Source organism: Leuciscus leuciscus, assembly GCF_965113295.1.
Source record: "Leuciscus leuciscus genome assembly, chromosome: 12".
In the NCBI taxonomy this organism is placed as follows: domain Eukaryota; kingdom Metazoa; phylum Chordata; class Actinopteri; order Cypriniformes; family Leuciscidae; genus Leuciscus; species Leuciscus leuciscus.
Window position 1 is genome coordinate 23,868,731 of NC_138736.1, and position 23,691 is coordinate 23,892,421.

At 39.4% G+C, this 23,691-nt stretch overlaps 1 protein-coding gene and 1 long non-coding RNA gene across 4 annotated transcripts in view; one reads left to right on the forward strand and one right to left on the reverse strand.

The window, feature by feature from the left end:
• Positions 1-23,691, reverse strand: part of LOC309511481 (oxysterol-binding protein-related protein 7-like) — a 116,577-nt gene that overhangs the window by 27,014 nt on the left and 65,872 nt on the right. For all 3 annotated transcript variants that reach the window (XM_082186717.1, XM_082186715.1, XM_082186716.1), the window contains 4 exons: positions 15,818-15,955; positions 15,665-15,728; positions 8,025-8,103; positions 7,529-7,673 (listed from right to left, as the gene is read on the reverse strand). In XM_082186717.1, coding sequence (XP_082042843.1) covers positions 7,529-7,673; positions 8,025-8,103; positions 15,665-15,728; positions 15,818-15,955 — 426 coding nt within the window. The remainder of the gene's footprint in view (positions 1-7,528; positions 7,674-8,024; positions 8,104-15,664; positions 15,729-15,817; positions 15,956-23,691) is intronic.
• LOC309511594 lies at positions 117-23,401 on the forward strand. Its single transcript, XR_014210705.1, has 2 exons — positions 117-725; positions 21,130-23,401. It is a non-coding gene; the product is annotated as an uncharacterized lncRNA (long non-coding RNA).

The following is a 23,691-nucleotide window of genomic DNA, read 5'->3' on the forward strand; positions in this document are numbered from 1 at the left end:
TAACGTCGGTCATCCTCATTAATGTATTTGAAATTGTTTTCATATTTAGATTTGACGGAAAAAATTAAGTTATGTTAAGTTTTTGTTAAGTTGGTTCAGTGCCATTGCCCCCGTCACGTCATGGTGGCAACTGTTGCTATGGAGCGTTCTATTGAGTTTCGCCTCTTGGGCTTCTATACTCTTTGTCCCGAGCATTCCCAGATCAGACGGGAAATCGCGCAAAATACCTCGAGATCAAACGTGACTTCAGAGTAAACGATCATGGCGGACGAAGAGGATGCAGTGGCAATAGTTTGTAGTTTGTTTTTAACCGAAAAAAAAACTTTATCAAAAGAAAAGGCGATGATCTCTGACGTCCACCGGACTTTCTGGTGCGCCATGCCGCCGGCTGTTTTGATTATATTTCCCGGTGTTTCCTCGCCGCCTCGTCACCTCGCTTTCTGATTGGCTACACTCCACAGTGCACAGGCTGCGTGCTCGGGGGACACCACACACGAGAAGAAATCGGGCCAAATAAATCCAACATGTTGGATATCCCCGATTTGAGATCGGAGCGGTCCCGACGTCCTTCCGAGCAGACGAGAGCAGCCTTAACACACCACACACGGCAGGAATATCTGATCAGATTATTTTACGATAATCGGAGCATCCTTAAGATTGTCGGAAGGGGTGAATCGGGGCTAAAATCTGCCTAATTATCCTGCCGTGTGAACCAGGCTTTAGTCGTTTTCATTAAAATGCTCTTGCTAGGCTTATGCGATCATATTGGCTATGTGTGTTACTATCTGTTGTCATTGTCAACTGATCGCGTTGTACACGCTGTGCTTTTAGCACTATGCAGCACAGATTCAAGCAGCTTGCGGTGATAAGAATTAATTCATGGTGCAAACAGAATCATTTCTGCTGTGGCACAGCTCTAAAAAAGACATAGTAAACAGTCACTATTCAGTTGAGTCACTTCAGCGTTATCGGACACACTTGGTCTATCTAGTTCTTTGAAACACGCCGTTCTTAAAGCTATAGTGTATTGTATACCGCGCTTGCATTTTAATGCATTGTTTTTTAAGGGCTTGCATTTTTATAGGCTGAAATTCAACATGGTTGTATATTTAAGCTGTGTAGATAAAAAACAAAACAAAAAAACACTATGTTATTGAAACACTGTTTGTTCTAAAGGCTATCTAGCGGCTAATGAAAACTGCTTACTTTAAAAACTGTTAGTTGCTATTGGAAACACGGTTTTACTTTTAAGATTATTTAGCCCAGTCGTTATTTGGAACATGGCTGTGTTTTAGGCTTATACCTGGTGTCACTGTGACATGCTGTGCTAAGCTTATCAGGTATCAGTAATATGCTGTCATTTCAGCAACATTGCTATCAGTACTGTATGGTGGTTTATAGTGCAATGTTATCGAATATATGCTTGTTATTTCGTCTTCTAGTATTTTTGCGAATACTGTCCTCAGCAACATGGTGTAGTAATCAAGCGTTGTTTTATTATTATCTGCAGTGTTGGGAAAGTTCACTTTCTACATGAACTATTTCAAAGTTGAGTTCACAAATTTTAAAATGAACTAGTTCAGTTCATAGTTCATACTTCAACATTTTGATCTAAGTTCACAGTTCCAAAAATGAACTAGTTCATAGTTCTTTTTTTCCATGTGTTGCTGGAGCTATTATTTTTCAAAATTATTGCCACAGCCCATATAGAACCACAGACAGAAATTATTTGATCAGTTTTAACACTGAAGCTATGCATCTGATTTCATCTTCATATCCAATTTTGAATCCTTATCCAACCAGGGTTTACATTAGCATTGAGGGGACAGCATTTCCCCATTGTTGCTTTGACGCTTTGTTGCTGTCCATTCAGTCCACACTAGTAGCAGCTGCAGGTTTCACCCCTACAATATATTCTCAAAAACATGAGGAAAAACGTGCTGCTTGAATGGTCTTTTTTTAATGAGGATTTATTAAAAGAAAAACAGGACAGTAGTCCTTAGGGTGCAAATGTTTTTCAATTTGAATAATTTTCCATTTCAGTACATACTAAAAAGGAATACTGTAATCCTGGAAAAACATACCAGGCAGCGGTTCAACAAGTGCAGATTTTCTTTTTGAAAGCCAGCGGGCAAAGTTTGCACAGATATGTACGATTTTTCCCATCCTCACCGACCTTTTCATAAAACTCGTTTAAATGATCATACGACGCCTCATTGCTGCTTTGCCGCGATGTCGCCTACATGCTGCTTTTTGTTTTGATTACGCATGCGGCGGTGCGACACTGGTGGCTGGTGGCTGGTGTTGCCAGATTGGGTGTTTTTTCCGCTACATATTAAGGCCCGTTTACGGTGTATTTTAGCCGGGTTTTCGCCTGGAAGGCTCTACAGAAATCTGCAGTATCCTATTGAACAAAGTTAAACTGAGAGCGTGCCGTTAACAGACACCAGAATGAACGAGTTCACAGTAACGTTCATCAGGCAGTAATACAGTACGTTCAGGTCACGTTCGCCCAAAATATGAACGAGTTCATGAACTATCGTTCAATGAATGTGTTCAGGCACAACGATTATCTGGTTGCATTGGAAAAATGCTCGTTCTTTATTCTACCCAATTATTGCAACATGCTGTGTTAAAGCTACCACAGCTGTGGCTAAAGCTATCTAGATATCGGTAACATACTTGTGCAAAAAACACAGTACAATCACCACAGAGGTCTGGTATTCAACACTGACATCGTAGCTTCATGGTCCTGTGAAGGAGTGCGGAATCATAGGAGTCGTCATCTTCACCTCCACAGCCGATGGAATCTGTAGGATGGGAGTACTGTATTCTGTATAGCTTTCCTGTAGCTCATTGGTAAGAGCATTGCGTTAACAACGCAAGGTTGTGGGTTCGATCCCAGGGGATTGCACATACTGATGTATAAATGTATAGGATAATGCAATGTAAGTCGCTTTGGATAAAAGCGTCTGCCAAATGCATAAATGTAAATGTAAATGTATTCATAGCTTAGCTGAAACCAGCATCTGAATCAGAGCTAGAGGGTGTATGCTTCCCCGACCAGACTACACTAGTTTTAATACTAGTCCTATGGTTATACAAACATGCTAGTTGTATCAGTTTTGTTGCCGCTAATCTGAGCTATTGCTGTAGGATGTATGCTTCCCCTGCCAAACTACACTAGTTTTAGCAATATTTCCGCGATTATACGACATGCTTGTTTGCATTTTGCTGCCACTAGGTGTGTAAGCTTCCCTCATTAGATCCCATACAACTGTTAAATTGGCTACAGCAACACACTTGTTGCAATGTGTCCTTGCTTGCTCCAGCTTGGGGTGATGCTTCCCCCATAAGATTGGATCTATAGTGCTCAACATATGGCGCTAACATCAGAATGTAACCATTCTATCAGCCTCAGTCATGGTGGGGGTAGTGTGTTAAAAAAATAATAAACTTGGTCTTTCTTGGTTTCTACTGAAGTAAACTACAACCAAGTATAACAAGGTATGACTGTTAAGTTAAGTTATGCAAGTAAGTAATGACGTCATTGACAGGTAACAGTGTATGCAGTACACGTTAATAACTTGTCTAGTGATTGGAATTTATTCAAACTTACATATTTGTGCCTAAATATATCCAAGTATCAGCATCACGCTTATTGCATTATACCATCCAGCTGTATTAATGACATGTGTTGCTAATTCTGTGTGAACCGGAGTTTCCTCCAGCATTACTTCAGTATTGTGACTTATTTCCAATGAAAAAGATAACTGATAAGGAAATCTCCATCTCTCATCTCTAGCTCACAGTCATCACTTAACCCTCTATGGTACGGTGTTGCCTCCAGGCAACATAGTCTATTTTCGCTTTTTTTTATAAAAACATAATAAAATGTAATTGTTCAATGCTCTCTAAGGGGAGGGGAACTCAAATACTAACCAAAGAAAATGCAAAAGAGTGGTCACATGACCCACAGGGGTACATTTAGTTCCCTCTTTCAACACACGTGCACATGTCACATGGCTCCATATTTTCTCCACTGAAAAGGGCATTTTTCACTAATTTCTGTCCAAATAATCAGCCACAAAAAATCAGAGTCACCTTCATTGGTAAGTAAAGAAGTATTTTCAAAAAACTTTACATTATATATCATCAAATTTATCATAGGAAATTACATAAAACTGCTTGTTGCCTCGAGGCAACATTGTACCATAATGGAATCACATAAGGCCATGCCAGGCATACTACGTATGAATACAATTATATTTTATTTGTAAGGAAAAGAGTTTGAATTATCTAAATGTATCTGTATTTTTGCAAACTGAAAACTTGGCATGGTTCGACGGGACATTTGGCCACTATAGTGGGTAATCGGACAAATAGTGGGTTCGTGGGAAAGGGGCGTGGCTTGGGAGTGGTCAGCGGGGGTCGATGGGGTATTTGGCCTCTATAGTGGGTAATCGGACAAATAGTGGGTTTGTGGGACAGGGGCGTGGCTTGGGACTGGTCAGGGGGGTCAACGGGACATGTGCCTACTATAGTGGGCAATCGGACAAATGGGTTAGTGGGACAGGGGCATGGCTTGGAGCCGGTCAGGGTGAACAGGACATTTGGCCACTATAGTGGGCAATTGGACAAATAGCGGGTCCATGGGACGGGGGCATGGCTTGGGACAAGTCAGGGAGGGTCAACGGGACATTTGGCCACTACAGTGGGCAATCGGACAAATAGTGGGTTAGTGGGATGGGGGCGTGGCTTGGGACAAGCCAGGGAGGGTCAACGGGACATTTGGCCACTACAATGGGCAATCGGACAAATAGTGGGTTAGTGGGACGGGGGCGTGGCTTGAGACCGGCGGTGGGGTCAACAGGACATTTGTCTACTATAGTGGGCAATCGGACAAATAGAGGGTTAGTGGGACTTGTAGGGGTCTCGTATTTCTGGGGGTTCCCGACGGGCCCCTGGAGGACCCCACACGGGTCATTAGGTCGGCCGGGGAGGTCTTCCAAATGTTTGATCTTGCTGTTGTTGAGGCCTGGCCTTCATATTAGGATAATGTTATAGTGATTGTAAATGTTTTACCTTGACACAGCATGTTTTGATGTTTTTTAATGTTTTGATATGATAACTTGATGATATAATGGTTTGTAGTACTTGCGTTCCACAATGGTACAATGTTGCCTGAGGGCAACAGCTGGATAACAAATGTTACTTTTTATTAAATATGAAATGTGTAATTTAATAAAAACTTGATAAATTTGTTTGTTCAAGTGTTTAGTTAAATAAATTGATGTTTTCAATAAATATTTTTTTTTTTTCTTCATGAAAATGTCAAATGTTTCAATTTGTCCATTGTGGTACAATGTTGCCTTGAGGCAACAAACTTATAATTAATAAATTAATTACAAAATAATGATAATGTTTATTGATATTGCTATAGTGTCAAATTTTAAGCAGGAAAAACATAACAAATATTTTTTTTCTCACTGATATCATAATGCGTACCGAAACTGGAACTGGACTGCGGATCTACAACAAGCAAGCAGCGGATTCATTTTGATATCTCAATTTTCACTTCATTTCAGGCGGCATGTCATTCATTGCAATATGCATGTTTACTGCTAAGCATTTCGGGTATTAACAACATGCTTGTTGCTATGGCTTATGCGGGTATTGGCAACATACTAGTTTAGGTCATCCAGGTAAGGGCAACATACTTGTTTCTTAAGGTTTTCTGGTATTGTTGGTAACATGCTGTTGCTAAAGCTTTTCAGGTATTTATAAAAAAAAAAAAAAAAATAAAAAAAAAAACACTCAGCTGATCCACGTCTACCTATAGGAATACAACGCCTATCACTGTATACATATATAAGCTCCTTCAATATTTTCAGCAGCTGTCACTTTTCTCAGGAACGAATTACCCTCCTCCATCCCCAGCTCCTCCTCTCGTCAGTCAGGATTTGGCATTCTGATTCCCCTTGAATCAGAATAAATTCTCGAATCATGTTGTACTTTAAAAATCTTGAATTAATGATATCTGCAATACATTCATGTTGGTTCCGCTTACCCTAAGGGGGGTTATTGCTGCTCTCCCTGCTCTTATCCATGCAAGGCTATATGGATACGCAGGGAGTTCTTGCCCAGAACAGAACCATACCGCCAATCCAAATTGTATGCTAATTGTCAATCGTATTCGACGATAGTGATCCTGACAGAACTTAGTTGGTGCTAAAAGGGAATAGAAAGATGCAATCACAGCTTGGAATCCAAATAAGATTAACAATGCTATGCTTCAGAAAGGAGTTCAATGGAGTTTTAATCCCCCCAACAGCCTCATCACGGAGGGATCTGAGAAAGGTCAGCATTATAGTCCTTCACGTCTATTGCGATGTCAAAATTCCGTCCAGTTGATAATACCTAGAATATCAAAATCGACTGCTGGCGGTAGATCCTTTTCCTATTTAGCACCAAAACTTTGGAACAGTCTTCCTAACATTGTCCGGGAAGGAGACACACTCTGTCAGTTCAAAGCTAGACTAAAAACACTATAATAATTCAATATTAGGCTGCATAGTTTAGGTCAGCTGGAACCGGGAACACTTCCCATAAATCCTGATGTACTCGTTACATCATAAGAAGAATGGAGAATATTAGTCCGTTTATCCGAGGTTTACCGCAGTCCGCCGGATCCAGGCCGTATCCAGATCCGATGAAGGACCTGTGCCTGGACATGACGACAACGCAGTCCTGAAGTCTCAACCAGTCTTTCCCTGTTTACTGAAGTCAGCTGGACCCTGGCCGTATCCAGATCAGATGGTGGATCTGCACCTGGACCCATCCATGACACATCCCTGAAGTGCCAGCCTCATTAGCCCTGTGAAGACCTAATCGACACGACCAGTCTGACCTGTAATGCTGCCTGGATCATAATCATACACTGTTCGCTCGTTGGCCAGAGGAGAACTGGCCCCCGACTGAGCCTGGGTTCTCCCAAGGTTTTTTTCTCCATTCTGTCACCTGATGGAGTTTTGGTTCCTTGCTACTGTTGCCTTGGTTTTTGGCTTGCTTAGTTGGGGACATTTAATATTCAACAATATTATTGATCTGCCTTATTTAGGGTGGACGATGATGCAATTTTCTTCTAGAAACAAACTGTTGTAGTATTATTTTCATGTTATTAATGTGAAGCTGCTTTGATACAATCTGTATTGTAAAAAGCGCTATATAAATAAAGGTGACTTGACTTGAAACAACAACAAAAAAGTTATTTTCAAATGTATCCATAATTGTACAGCTCTACTAAATGACAAAGGTAGGAGGTATCTGATCACATGAAAAATGGGGGGCATGTCTAACATAACCACCTTATTGCTGGTACCAACAATAGAAATGAAACCTAAAACAAATAAACAATATTAAATATTTTACATAATCCATTGCAATATGTCATTAATTATAATAAATAATCAATCCACCAGTGAACTAAATTCCTTGCATCAAATATAAATTTGGCTCCTACACTCACTTTGACAAATGTGATCTTGCAGGTGCACTCGTCACTGTTGAGGTTGCGAATGACAACATCACCGTAGTGCTCGAGCCATCTGTCCTGACTGAATACGTTGTGGATGCAAGTTACCACTTTATTCCACTCATAATGATCACCGTAGCTGAAGAGGAAAGATCATGATCAGATAAGAAAAACATCAGAAACAAACTGGCTTGATTATTTTGCCCATTCATGTTTGGAATCTAGTACATAATAATGAATGTACCTTCTGAATCTACAGTGTATTGCAATCAGAAAATTGGATGCTAAATAAAACTAATATATATAGAATATTGAATTAATATTCAAAAAGGTACTTTTAACATCTCAAAAAATATGAAAGCAAAATAAAATGGCTACATAATCTCAGCTACACATTTTCAGTAATCTCATGTCCTATTGTTCATTAATTTCTGCATTCATGTCTAGAAGCAGATGTTACCACCAGAGAGCTCAGTTGAACTATACTCACTTTGGTAGAGTGACATTAACCATTCCGGTTGAAACTATTTCCACTGACTTCCCCCAGAACTTATACTTCCATCTCTGGTCTGAAAATGTAAAATGAAAGAATAAATGAATAAATCAGAATTCTATTTGAGGTGCGCAATTTCATTAAGTAATCTTTATTTGAAAGAATTCACTCTTTTGCAATGTCTCAAAAACCTTCCTAGTTGGATGTTAGAATGACATTGAGCAAATGTTCTGTACAATTATTTTAAAGATGTTTACATGACTTAGAACATGTAAATATGCCCTTTGTTAACGTGCAGATAAAGTCTTAATTGTTAATGATTTTAACATCCACATAAATAATGAAAAATATGCATTGGGATGGGCATTTATAGACATTCTGAACTCTATTGGAGTTAGACAATGTGTCAGGGCACACTTTTTTCATAATTCTTAAGACATTTTTGGGGATTTGGGCCACTTTTGCCTGCAGTGTGAATGTAAATACTGATTGGTCACTGAGTTTAGCATTTAAATGTCGAATGACTGGGTAAAAAGTAGTTAGCAATTTTTATTTATTGCAACCTACTTTTTACCTAGTCTTCAAAAAATGTATTGGGCTCAGGGCAGCATTAAATGCTAAACTCAGTGACTATCAATCTTTTACACCAAAAGTGTGCACCAGACAGAGATTTTAATCTACATCTAGGATAACCTTCAAAAACATAATTTTTTAGAAAGTAGTTGCAGTTTCCCAAATTATAGTGGTGAACCTATTTTGGAAAATATTGCGCTTGGGTTTATAATGCGTTTTTTTCCACTCACTTTCGTACCTACAATGTGTTTAACTTATGGTAAGTCTTTGAAGTTGTGAATTAGGTTATGTACGGCTGCACGCGAAAAACTCACAACACCCACCCCCTGTCGGTGATTGGTTGGAACACTATTTATTTAGTTTTTGAGTGGTGGTGAAACCAATTGTTTTTGTGTGCAGATCTCAGAGCCTAGGCTGCCTACAGAGACGTGTTTTTTTGACGGCATGCTTATGGGGCGGGCAGCTAGCGGATCGTTAGGTAAGATTAGATGAATGTGATCATTTATGTTTGGGCCTTTTTTGGGCCTGAAATCGCTGATACCTTTAAACGGAATGGCTCACTTAAATAGTATCACCTTGGTTGAGGTTCCAAGCGAACCATAACTAAACTAAAAAGTGACGTGTAAACACTGCAGATCACTGACTGGTCAGAGAGAATAGACAGCATCATTGGATTTGCAACACGAGACACCAAACCTGCTAACAGCAACAGTCACCGAAGTATCATTTGTTCGCACAACTTTTTTAAAAGACTTGCTTTAAACGACCGCCGCACGCAACTTGAAATAAGAAATGTCTGAATTTAAGAATTAAGTTACTTGCTTAATAACTTGTGCCAGAGGCATATCACCAAAAATTTAGAAAATATAGTAAAACTGATAAATGCAATGCACTTATGCTGAATTTGCAAGGGAAAAATAATATATAGCCGCGTTTCTACCGCAGAATCTTTCCCCAGGAACTAAGAACTTTGGGGTGGTACTCTGAGATTCGACCGCAAGAACCAGGTCTAAAATTAAGTTCCGGGTAAAAATGTCCCCCTCAGAAAGTCCCTGCTGGTGAGGTAGTATTTTTTCAAAGTTCAGGAACTTTCAGGGCTGGGACTTGGGCGCTGAACATGCTGATTGGTTGACTCCACGCAGCATTTTATTTCAACCATCATTTGTTAAAGTCTGTTGTGGTGCGTGCAATAAGAGTTGTTTGCTATTCGAATCAACAATGGAGTTTAAAAAATACGACCGATGACGAGGTTCAGACTTTATTAAGCTTAAATTCAGAGGATGAAATCCAGCGGGAACTGGAAAGTAGCAAAATGTTAAGGCCGCTGTTGAGAATTCTAGTAATCCTGCACTCTAAAGATACATGATTTATTGTGAAAAGCCTGGCCATAAAATATCTGTTTTATTCTTAACCCTTTTAAACTGGCTGTGTCGTCGCCAACACATCCAACCAAGCTGTATTCATGTTACGCAACTCTTCAAGCGTTAGCACTATCAAAACAATTCAAATTGCCCCTGAAAGTAGACAACGTGCTTTTCGGCAATATATGGCTTATTACGGTAATTTCATGCTTTACGTCAGCAAATGACAGCAGCTTTCTTGCAGAGCGGGAAGGAAGGTTTTGAACAGAGAGATACTCTAACACAGTTAGAGTGTTTTGGATTGCATACAATGATAAAAGAAACAAACAAACATGGCGAATGAAGGAGTAGACAGCAGAAGAGGCAATTGGGATGATTTTTGATGAAACTTGGGAGGCATCTGAGCATTTCTTTTTTACGCATCTTAGCATGTGGTGTTTGCGTGCATTTGTATGCATGCATATGTATATGCGTGTATGAAAAAAAAGTCTCCTGAGAGAAAACTGTGCAACCCAGTATACCCAATATATACACTGTAACCCAATATATACATTGAACAAAATTATAAACGCAACACTTTTCATGAGCTGATCTCAAAGATCTAAGACTTTTTCTATGTACACAAAAGGCCTATCTCTCTCAAATATTGTTCACAAATCTGTCTAAATCTGTATTAGTGAGCACTTCTCCTTTGCCGAGATAATCCATCCACCTCACAGGTGTGGCATATCAAGATGCTGATTAGACAGCATGATTACTGCACAGGTGTGCCTTAGGCTGGCCACAATAAATTACCACTCTAAAATGCGCAGTTTTGTCACAGCACAATGCCACAGATGTCACAAGTTTTGAAGGAGCGTGCAATTGGCATTCTGACTGCAGGAATGTCCACCAGAGCTGTTGCCCGTGAATTGAATGTTCATTTCTTTACCATAAGCCGTCTCCAAAGGCGTTTCAGAGAATTTGGCAGTACATCCAACCGGCCTCACAACCGCAGACCACGTGTAACCACACCAGCCCAGGACCTCCACATCCAGCATCTTCACCTCCAAGATCGTCTGAGACCAGCCACCCGGACAGCTGCAGCAACAATCGGTTTGCATAACCAAAGAATTTCTGCACAAACTGTCAGAAACCGACTCAGAAAAGCTCATCTGCATACTCGTCGTCCTCATCGGGGTCTCGAACTGACTGCAGTTCGCCGTCGTAACCGACTTGAGTGGGCAAATGCTCACATTCTTTGGCTCTCAACGAAGGCAGTCGCATTTTCTTCCCCTCCTCTCCCTTATCTCCCCTGCTTTGCTGCTCTCGTCTCGTCTAGTCTACTGTCTTGTACTTTGAGAGACTCTCTCTGCACTGCTCTCCAAACTAAGAAATTATGGATTTGATCAACTGGTCTCTCAACGCAATTGACACCATCTTCTCGACGAGAAGCTTGGGTGCGGGGGAACCTGACTGCCCTGCCGGAACGTTCGCAGCTGGCTACACGATGGACGCGTGGGAGAGGTGGCGGGTCGTGTGTCTGGCGGCTCTTTCCGTGGAGGACGTTGAAGATATCTACCTATTCGGAACCATGATAACAGGTTTTCTGCTGTTTGGATTAGGCATTGCCCTGGTTTATCGAGGAATTAAGAAGACGGTGACAGCTGTCCAAAACCCCATAAGGCTGCCCGTCATGATTGAAGCAGTGGGCAGAGCTGTCAGCACTCAGACTGTGACTATGAACCACAATATGGATAACGTCTTGGAGAAGCTCACAGCTTTGCAAAGGCAAATGGATCGTTTCGGAGACCAAAAAAAATGGACCAGGAGCTGTGTAAATTGGAATGCGGCTACTCGTCCCAAGACCAAACAACCCCAATCTTATCTGCTTTCGGCCACCCTCACCAGCACTGGCCTTGGCTGAGGCTGCTGCTGGAACAAAAACTCCCCCGGAAGAGCACTGCAGCGAGACGCTCTTGCGTTCCTTCCCCCATTCCCCACTGACACCTGCTGATTGTTGACTCTGTCTGGGACCTGATCAAGGTTGTCTCCATGGCAATTGCTGTGTATCGCTATGACAATCCTGCGGACTGAGGCACCTAGATTATGATGCCAGGCGTAGCGACTCTCCAGGCCTACACATACACAAACTCTTACATATATACAGATATGCAATCACCCCCCCACCCCCCATCCCTCGCCTTCGACGCTTTGTACCACCAGTCTGACAGGCGGGTCTGTGACCAGCGCCGAGAATGGCTGCAGGACCGGATGGCTGCTTGCCTGTGCTGGGTTATCTCCATCCCCCACTCCCCTCCCCTGTTGCAAGTCTTGTGTGTTCATGTTGTAGAGTGTACTGATTATGTGCTAATGTTGCTGAGGTGTTTTTTACTGTTCCCAAACTGTACTCCTTACAGGAGCATAGTCTGGGGGTTGCCTTTTTTTTCTCCTCACCTCTCCTCATGTTATGGTGTATTTTTTCCCTCAATGCTCTGTCTTCCTGTCCTGTCTACCCCCTTGTCATATTGTATGCATGTTTGTATGGACAGGTTGATGGCTAATTTCGCTGGTACTTGTGACTAAGTGACAATAAAGGCTACTACTACTACATCCGATGGCGTCTGGCAATATGGAGAGGTGTTCTCTTCACAGATGAATCCCGGTTTTCACTGTACAGAGCAGATGGCAGACAGATTGTATGGTGTTGTATGGGTGAGCAGTTTGCTGATGTCAACGTTGTGGATCGAGTGGCCCATGGTGGCGGTGGGGTTAAGGTATGGGCAGGCGTATGTTATGGACAACGAACACAGGTGCATTTAATTAATGGCATTTTGAATGCACAGATACCGTGACAAGATCCTGAGGCCCATTGTTGTGCCATTCATCCACGACCATCACCTCACGTTGCAGCATGATAATGTACAGCCCCATGTTGCAAGGATCTGTACACAATTCTTGGAAGCTGAAAACATCCCAGTTCTTGCATGGCCAGCATACTCACCGGACTTGTCACCCATTGAGCATGTTTGGAATACTCTGGATCGGCGTATATGACAGCGTGTTCCAGGTCCTGCCAATATCCAGCAACTTCACACAACCATTGAAGAGGAATGGACCAATATTCCAGACCACAATCAACAACCTGATCGACTCTAGGCGAAGGAGATGTGTTGCACTGCGTGAGGCAAATGGTGGTCACACCAGATACTGACTGGTTTTCGGACACCCCCGGACCCCCCCAAATACAGTAAAACTGCACATTTTAGAGAGGCCTTTTATTGTGGCCAGCTTAAGGCACACCTGTGCAATAATCATGCTGTCTAATCAGCATCTTGATATGCCACACCTGTGAGGTGGATGGATTATCTTGGCAAAGGAGAAGTGCTCACTAACATAGATTTAGACAGATTTGTGAACAAAATTTGAGAGAAATAGACCTTTTGTGTACATAGAAAAAGTCTTCGATCTTTGAGTTCAGCTCATGAAAAATGGGGGCAAAAACAAAAGTGTTGCGTTTATAATTTTGTTCAGTGTATGTATTATAGTTTTTTCAACTTTGAAGTGTTAGATTCTTTCGTTCGTGATTTTTCAGACACCTATTTTAGCTTCAGGTTCTAAAGGGTTAAGAAAGAAATACTTTCAAAACCTGTTGCTTTAGTTACTAAACCATTCATAGATGACACTCTTAAAGAACGCCCCTTGCCTAGTTCCTGTGGTAAATCTGTTGAATTGTACTGTTGATGATACGCCCTTTATCACTAAATGCAAAGTTTCCTTGCCTGGTCCTCAGAAAACTGTGCCAGCGCATATTCTTAGAGATACTGGAGCTGTGCAGTCCTTTCTTTTGTAAGGAATTTTGCCTTTGACCTCTGAAACTGCTACTGGAACCCATGCATTGGTACAAGGCTTTGAGATGGGGTTTGTTAAAGTGCCTTTGCACCGAATCCATCTTTCCTCAGTGATAGTATCTGGCAATGTTGTAGTTGGTGTTAGTTCTGCACTTCCAGTACCTGGAATTACATTTATTTAGCTGGGGTGAATATTTGGGGAAAGTAGTATTGTAGCTCAGTCCATAGTAGTATCTGTACCCAAACAATCTGATGTTGAGAAATGAAACAAAGAATTCTCCGAGTTGTTTTACTGCATGTGTTGTCGGTTACATCGGTTTCAGTCCAAATGAACTGGTGTTTTGGCACATAGTATGGGGGCCTACTGCTATTTTAGCTGATGAGTGGTGTACATTTAAACCTCCCGAAAAGTTGTGCAACAATTGTTTGACAGGTTGGTGGGTGATTTGGTATTAGCTTTACCTCTTCCTCCTAACTTGCTTCAAGCTAAGTTTACAGGACCTTACAATATAGCTAAAAGCCTTTTAGATAATTATCTGCTGAATACTCCTGACCGTCAGAGGAAAGTTCAGGTTTGTTACATTAATTTGTTAAAATCTTATGAATCTCCTGTTTTTGTTGGTGTTGTGACAACGTATGACCCTTCTAATCCAGAACAACAGTCTGTGGTTTCTTTTATTTCTTCCAACAGCATAAGTGCAGCATAAGTGACTCTCGTCCAGAAAATACTGATGAGGATGGGAATCTTCCTTCTCGAGGGAAAGTAGTCGTCCTGACTGATTTGCCCTTCATCTGTCTTGTTTGGCAGAGAAAGCGAGAAATGACACCATTGAGTTTATGTAATTACCTTCTCTCACTTCCTCTTGGGGTTTCTTTACCTCTTGGGGAGCTTTCATTGTGTGTGGGAAGGATTTTTTCAGGATACTGTATTTTAAAGATAATTTTGTAAAATCCAAATAATTAGATTGGCAAGGGTTTAACAACGTTTTTCATGCTTGTTCAATTAACCATAAACTATTATTGCAACAGGACTTGTGAAACTGTCTTTAAGACCGTATACAGGTGGTAGACAATTAACATCAACGTTAAAATGACTTGGACACTAAAGAACCCTTTCCTTCTGACTCTAAAAAAACAGGAGGGTCCAGGGTCCCTGATCACCTGTGTGAACATGCCATTGTCCTGATGCAGGGAGGCATGATGACTTTAAGGTTAAGGTGTAAAGGAAGGGGCCAACAGTGTAATTACAGAAATTAATCACATATGTAATTATGTGCAGAGATTTTAGTACAATGTGTACACAATCAGTGCATTCTCAAATTAATAATTTAAAAGTACATAGTGGTTAAAGAGACCTCATTTAAATTGGGATCTTTAATGCAGCTGGTGGCCACATCAGATACTGACTGCTTTTTTGATATTGACTTTTGACATTTTAGTCTCAGTTGTTGAATCTTTTTCAATCAATCAACCAATCAACTGTGCATTCAACCTTTTTTTGAGCTTTCTATACAGTGGGGCATTTCCTCTGCAGAACCTACTCTGCACTTGACATTACAGGAAATAGAAAGAAGATCATCAGGAAATCAGGAACAGCATGGATGCTAGAGAGAGCCTTGAGATGGCTGTCAAGAGGGCAGAGTCCTGGACAATTGCTGCTAGCATGGAAGCTGAGGTCTGATCAGCCTTAGCAAAGGCAAGTGTGTCTGATGTTTGAAAGACCCAAAACACAGATAACCATAGAAAAAACTGATAATCTGCCCTAAGTTAGAATCAAAAGGATTTTATTACAACTGTTTACTTTGATCTCTATTTTGTGTTTAAATGCTAAACGAAACACTCTACATGAAGACTAAATAATCTGAAATGTTACCCTGCCAAAAGCTGAAGTTATCAGACTCTGCATGGATGGCAGACAGAGGTGGGTGATGACTGACCTAGAAAAAAATAAAAAAATAATTACAAACATGCAATTACTACTAATGAGTCCTGAATTAACAATACATTCCGTATAAAGATCTCATACCTGCTCTGCAACATAACGGAAACCACGGTCCTCACGCACATTCTCATACGTTTCCCCTAGAACAGGATTAAAGGGTTTGTACCGATTACGCCAGCTGGCCCAGGCATAACCCGAAATGGAGAAAGCAGCCACATAAACCTGAAAGAGGGAAAAACAAAATACAGTAAAACAAAATACATATTTGCAAGTTAAGAATGCTTCTTAAATGAGTCACCCAAAAGCCAAAACCTAGACTGGGTAAACCCAGCCTGATCTGCCGGCGATTTGATTTCACCCTGCAGCTCAGGCTGGAAACCTGTACATTTTTCTATCCTGCTTCCGTTACAAATCTGCGGGGACCAATCACAAACTGGCTTATCCACCTGGCGCGCTTTTGGCTCTCGCACGACCGTCAATCCAATTCCTTTTAACCTCTCGACGATACTCAATGGCTTCTTTAGTTTAGCAAACAAATCGCTTGAGTGGGTGTAAATACCACTCACTTTCATGTTGTTGTTTTTTGCACAACCTTCAAAAATCGCTCGATGCCATTGCTGCTTCTGCAAACCGCTGATCAATGCTACAAACCAACATGACATGTTTCCTGCCTGGCGTTTTCGCGTCACTCTGCAATGTACGTCACCCAGATCGTTGGTCTGATTGGTTGAAGGACTATCCAATTGTGTACAGAGTCATTTGAACTATGCCCATTGATCACCCTTCTTCTGCAGTAGAAAATACAGAGCAGGCCTTGATGTGGCCCAATCATACTATGTAGTAACTCTTTTACTAGTGTGAGTGAAAAAATTAAAGTAAACAGATTTATTTTAAACTGTCATTTGATTCACCCATTTAGATTAAATATGCCACTTTCAAGTTAAGCAATAAATTAGATTAATTCATAATCCAAAAGTTAAAGCTACACAATTAAAATGCAACATCTTATCCTTGAAGGTTCTAATTATTCCTATTCTTATTCTTGAAGGATAGCAGTATTATCTCATACATCTGCATATTATGTAAATCATATGCAGATGAGGTTATGCATAATCTAGGTGTTGTAAGCTCCACAGTGTACAGTATGTGGTCATTTCATCAAGGAAACGGGGAAGGTGGCGAATAAAGCTTGGGCATGTATGCACAACCTTCCAAAACTGTTTTATAAGTCAAAAAAAAAAAAAAAAAAATCCATTTATGGGTACACATCGTAGAGATGTACATGTAGATTCCATTCTACCGCTCCTGACACATCAACGTGTCTGCCATCTTGGAATGGTCAACATTTCAGATACTTTCGTCACTCACAGTACAATTCAATGAGTTCTCCAAGATGCCACAACATTGCACAGCCTCTGGTTGTAAAAACCACCAAGATTTAAATTCCAGAAGAAATGGGATACACCTTTTAAAAGTGAGAATGTGTTGTTTGTAGCTAATGTCTAATGTTTGGGTCTACAATACATGTGTATAACTACGGTTGCAGAGTCAACTTGCTTTCGAGTGTTCACGCACAGCTTTGACCTTTCCAATATTGCAGATGGCTTATGTATAGCATTAAGGTGGTTTAGATCGTACATTTCAGACTGTTACCATTTTGTCTTTTTAAACGGGGAACAATCTAAGATAAGCAAGGATCTGCGTTAGCCCTCTACTATTTTCAATATATATGCTGCCACTTGATAATGTTATAAGAAAACATGAAATTAGTTTCCACCGTTATGCCGATGATACTCAGAGATTTCATCTGGTCGTGATGAAATATATAAAATTATCCAAGTTGACAGAGTGTGTTAAATATAGAAGAAAATGACAGGTCATCCAATATTTTATATTAAATTCAGATAAGACTAAATGTATTACTTATTGGACCAAAAACCTGTACACCGAATCTCTTAGAATATAATTTGCATTTAGAAGGATGTACTGTAACTTAATTTGCTTCAGTTAAAGACCTGGGGGCGCATACAGAAAGATCCTAACTTTAGAATCCAATCTTATCTGTTTAGTAACCGTCCAATTTCAGTTAGTACCTCATTTAGGACAAAAACCATTACAAAATGGCATTTCTTAATTGCATAATCTTATCTTCACTACAGATAGGAAAATGGTATTGCAGAAGCATCCTAACTCCACAAAAAAGTTCTAAAAACAAGATGAAGAACAGAAGTTTGATGGTGGAAAGACTTTGTGAACACCCAAATGATGTGCTGCACTTTGACAACAAAACTCTGACAAATAACTAGAAGGCTAATTAAAAGGCTTTGCCTTTTCTGCCAAGCTTATCAAAACTATACTTAATGAAAAGCACCACTTATTTTGATTCTCCATTTTAATCTCAGTTATTTCTATTATTTGAGTTTTTCCGTTTTACTTCACAGCAGCTGTTTGCGCGTAGTTGGTTGCTTGGTAACAGAGACCTGAGAGTTGATTACCGAACTCGATGGAGGGGTTTAAGATTTCCTAACTACAGATATGATTTTGTAAGATAAAATAATCCTAAATCAACATAAGATTTGCTTCTGTAATACAAATGTGAAAAATCTAATTTGTCAGATCTTAACTTAAGATATAAAAGTTTCTGTAATACACCCCCTGGGCCAGAGATAGAAAGTAACAAATTACATTTACTCGCGTTACGTAATTGTAGTTTTTTTGTGTACTTCTACTTTAAGTAGTTTTTAAAATCTGTAATTTTACTTTTACTTAAGTACGTTTTGATTTAAGTATTGTACTTCGCTACATTTTAAATCATATCCGTTACTGAGTAAAAAAATAACTAAAATAAATAATAATGTAAGCGGGGAAGAAAATCGCGCTCCGGAAACTTCTGCAAGGGTGGGAGAACAAATGTGCAAAAGGTTTGCCAACCGCCATTAAAAAAAAACAGAAGAAGGAGAAATGTGCAAAAGAAAAAAAGTGATGCAACACCGTCGAAAGCGAACCGTCAGTATGGGCAATATTTGGATGTAGAAAAAACGCGTGGTTGTCCTCGAGGATGGATATACAATTTGCAAAAAATGTGGATGCAAAGTGGCTGAAAAAGGAGGAAACACATAGAACACCATCCCTCTGCGTGGATAAAGGTATGTCATGTACCGTTTATATTTAGATGCAGAGTCCAGTCATGCAAAATGAATGCACACTGAGTCCAAAATTTCCGTACGCTTTTTTTTCGTATTCGTCATTCGGTGGCTATGAATTGTCAAAACACCATTGAAAATGCTTGATACGGATGCGGAAAAACGCAGAAAATCGAGACGTGAGGTCGTATTTACTTTATAACATGCGAAAATTTCGGACGTGCAAGGACCTTAACGCAGATGTCACGTAAAAGACGCAAACTGATGGATGGATAAATAAATCGAAAGTAGAGCTGTACACTAAATCAAATCGCGACATGGTCTGTGAATATTAAAGCACAAAAAGACTGCTATATAAATATATAATCGCTTGATCTGCGTGTCTCTGTGGGAATGAGCTGCGCCTCTTCGTCTACTAAGGCTACATACAAGGTGTTTTCAGTGTCTCACAAACAATACGAGGACATGAATACATGAACATTTCCAGAGCTGCTATGAGAGAACGCCTAATGAGCATTTATCATTTTATTTGAGAAAAAAAACAGTCAAATACACTCTGGAACAGGTCTTCACTACAACCCATCAAAATAAAAGTTCGGTTTAAATAGGATAAATTATGAAAGAAATATATTATTGTAGGCCTACAATAGAAAGCACTTCTCAGAATAATAACAACAACAATAATAAGACAATTTATTTAAATATTATTTAAGGAATATTTTTTGTCCATGATTTAATTTAGTAAATCTGTTTTGCAGCACTTCCCCAAAAAATAAATGGATAAAAGTTTAAATTTTCATTTGAATCCCACCGTTTTTGATAATATATTTGTATTTAAAAAAAAAAATTAAAAAAAGTTTTCTGAATAAAATACATTTCATAAGACTCTATTATTCTTAAACATTTTAATAAATTATTAATGTTAAAAATAAATTTATTATCAATTATTGAATTTAGTGGACACATTTTATTGAAATTTATAAACAAAACAAACCAAATGGTTTTCGAGTTTGTTATAATAAAAGCATATGTTCAACCAAAAAAAAAAAAAAAACTGTTTTCATTCATTTAACTGTCATTTTATCTGATGATGATAATAATAATAATAATAATAATAATAACAACCATAATTTAATAATACCGTTTATTTATTTATTTAATAATTGATTAATACTGTAAACTGTGATCATTTCTGAGATTGTTATCATTCTGTGGAAATCTACAACCTGGGAGAGTCCCCCACCCCTGCGGTTAAAAAAGTAACCGAGTAAATTTAAAATTAGCTACTTTATACTTTTACTTGAGTAGATATTTAGACCTGTAATTTGACTTGTACTTAAGTAAAAGTACTATTACTTCAATGAAATTTTACTTGAGTAGAATATTTTAGTACTCTTTCCACCTCTGCCCTGGGCTTTATATTAGACAGCAACTTATCTTTCAAAAATCATATTTCATAGGCTACAAAAACAGCCTTCTTCCACCTCAGAAACATCGCTAAGCTCCGGAACATGCTATCCGTTTCTGATGCAGAAAGTTAGTTCATGCATTTATGACCTCTATACTAGATTACTGTAATGCAGGTTGTACTGCATCCTCAATAAACAAGCTACAATTAGTCCAAATTGCAGCTGCTAGAGTTCTTACTAGGTCAAGAAAATATAATATAACACCAATTTTATGATCTCTACACTGGCTACCTATTAAAGGAACACTATGTAGCTTTTCAACCTTCATAATATATTTCCAAGACCCTTGTGATGGTATATCGACTTACAATAGGTTGAATGACACGTCTGCCATAGCCTGACGGGCTCTGTATAGCTTTTACTGGCACTACGTAACTTCGGGGTTCGGGTAGTAACCCGAGCATAAAAAGAACTACAAAATTCGACTGCTTTACGGCATACGTCAAATTTGGACGTGAGCGTTTATATACTGTCTATGGACGTGAGAGGCCAACCAGCGTTTGTTTTCGGCTTTCGTGCGTATGTTTTTGTCATTGGGGCTGTTTACACCTGGCCACTTCATGCGTTTTCTCAGATCGGATAGCTATCTGATTGTGAAAAGACCAGGTGTAAATGTCCTCCGAAACGCATTCAAGACGGATTTGAATCCGACCGCTCAAACCACTTCAGGAGGAGGTCTGAGACGGATTCCAGACGAAACTGGACAAGTGTGCATCTGGTTGTTGAAACCACATATGTAAATTGTACTCCTGTGCCTCCCAAAAAACGTGTGAGCGTGATATAGTCTACATGTTATTGCCAGATATGACGACGCTACTGGAACACGCATTACCGCAGCTGAGCATCAATTCATCAAGACAACGTGCAAACTATCGCAAATCAAAGTGAAAGTAAGTCGCAGACGCTTAACACACAATCATCATCATTAAAAGTAAAGAAATGAAATGATCTTACTGCTCTCTCTTATTGCGGTCTTTGATTTTGAAATTTTTGCTGATGATCAATAAAATGCAGCTCATATCTGTTGCTTTCGGTGACGTGCACTCCATTAAATCTGCATATAGCGCGAGAATTGAAGATCGGATTTAAATCCGTTTCGCAAAAACACATTTATGTGACCAGGTGTAAATGGAATCGTTTTGATAAATCAGAAATCCGATCTGAGAAAACGCATGAAGTGGCCAGTAAATAAATCTCTTATTTGTAAACTTGTTTGCATTCTGTTGTATGTTGTTGCGCTTGCTTGTAGTATGTCATTTTTTTACATGCTGTTCATTCATCCATTGCTGATAATTAGACCAGTCCAATAATTTCCACATATGTCTAGCTAGCTTTCGATTATCAGAGCTGTTAACAGACTTGCTAACAAACACTCGTTTCTCTTACGTGTTTTTTTTTTTTTGCGTTATGTTTTATTGCCTAGCTTGCCTCACGAACTAGTTTGCCAGCTGAACTCAGGTGTTGTGAGGTGTATTTATCACGTAGTCCTGAGGGATATCAGACGACGCAGTTGACGTTGATTCTTGCGATTATCATGAGAACAGTTTTCAATATCTCACATAAACAAATAAGTGTGGGGGGGGGGGGGGGTGTATTTACGACAGTGCAAGTATTCCACAGCGACTCTAGGGGTCGCTGTTTGACAAAAACACAATTTCTCCACAGTGTGCCTTTAACCCTCTGAGGTCGAGAAACGCGCCGACGCGTTTTGCTGGATGTTTTTCACATAGCAGCAACATAAACTTAAATTACTCCGTCATTTATGGTTATACAGAAAAAAGAAATATAAAAAAATAATCTGTGATATTTCTACTTTTGTATGTGTCCACTTACAATCAAATCAAAACATTGTGCTTTTGTAAAATAAAGAAAATAAACAGGGTGTGCGTTCTGCCTCTCCGTCGCGGTGAACTTTTTTTTCTTGAGCACGTCTATAAACTGAAACAAAACTCAGCGAATACTTGTCACACATTTATGAGCCATATACCTTTATACACATTTAAGTGTATACTTTTAAATGATCGGATTCAAACTGAAAACAAATATTCTGTTTAAGTAATTTGTATAAAACCAACAGGATGTCCAGTATCTCAAACGCTTGCTAATTACTTTTTAATTCGACACGCCCACTCGCGCAAAAGTGATTCACATGCAAATCTCCACATGCAACGCGAACGCCCTCGTTACCTCAAACACAAAACACCAAAAAACTTCACAAGTCTCTGCTTTTCGTCGAGTTTGGAAGACACGTCTGAGCTTACATTGGATTTACCTCCAGAAGAAGAACGCGATTTGAAGACAAGAAAGATGTAAGGTAAGAAATTCTTACTTATTAGTTTATGGTATTGTTGCATAAACTTCACATTGCAGTTGAACTGTTGCTAGATATATGGTGAATATTATACTATTTAGACCCGTGTTTACTGTTAAATACTGTTTGTGGATATCTGCTCAAACATAGATATGTATAACCATAATGTTTAATATTTTGGAGCGCGCTGTGGGTTTGAATGTATCATATTTTGGAGCGCGCTGTGCGTTTGAATGTATCATATTTGGAGCGCGATCGCGTTTGAATGTATCATATTTTGGAGCGCGCTGTGGGTTTGAATGTATCATATTTTGGAGCGTGATCGCGTTTGAATATATCATATTTTGGAGCGCGCTGTGCGTTTGAATGTATCATATTTTGGAGCGCGCTGTGCATTTGAATGTATCATATTTTGGAGCGCGATTGCGTTTGAAAGGAAAAATGCACCAAACATTAGGCTTTATGTTTTTACTATTATCTCATTTCATATCATCATAACGAATGGAAACATTTGAAGTAACATATGATAATCAATATATTTTTCTCTAGCGTAGTTGTTCTTGAAATCTTTTGGAAGATCTCATTTATTGTTATTATTTTATGCAGCACTGCGTAACCTATGCCTACAAGGCACAACAAACCTGGTGTTCATTATATATTGTTGGAAACGTGTGTGTGTGTGTGTGTGTGTGTGTGTGTGTGTGTGTGTGTGTGTGTGTGTATTCTGTGAATTTAAAAAAAGAAATTTTAACCAGAAAAATCTAAAATCTATCCCCAAAATCGTGCAGCCCTATAGTTTCTCTTGATATCAGTATGTTCACAGTTTTTTCTTTTTTTTCTTTTTCTTTCAGGGACCAGATGCAGATGAGTCCTGCTGACTTAAACATTCACATGAGTCTCTGTATATGAACATGGTAAAGTGAAAATCAAACACCTTGGAAATGAAAGGTATGTACAATGTTTTTAGGAATGGCACAAAGGTCTCTGTCTTTGGATCATTGTTTTCAATATGCTCTTTTGTCATTTGTTGTGTAT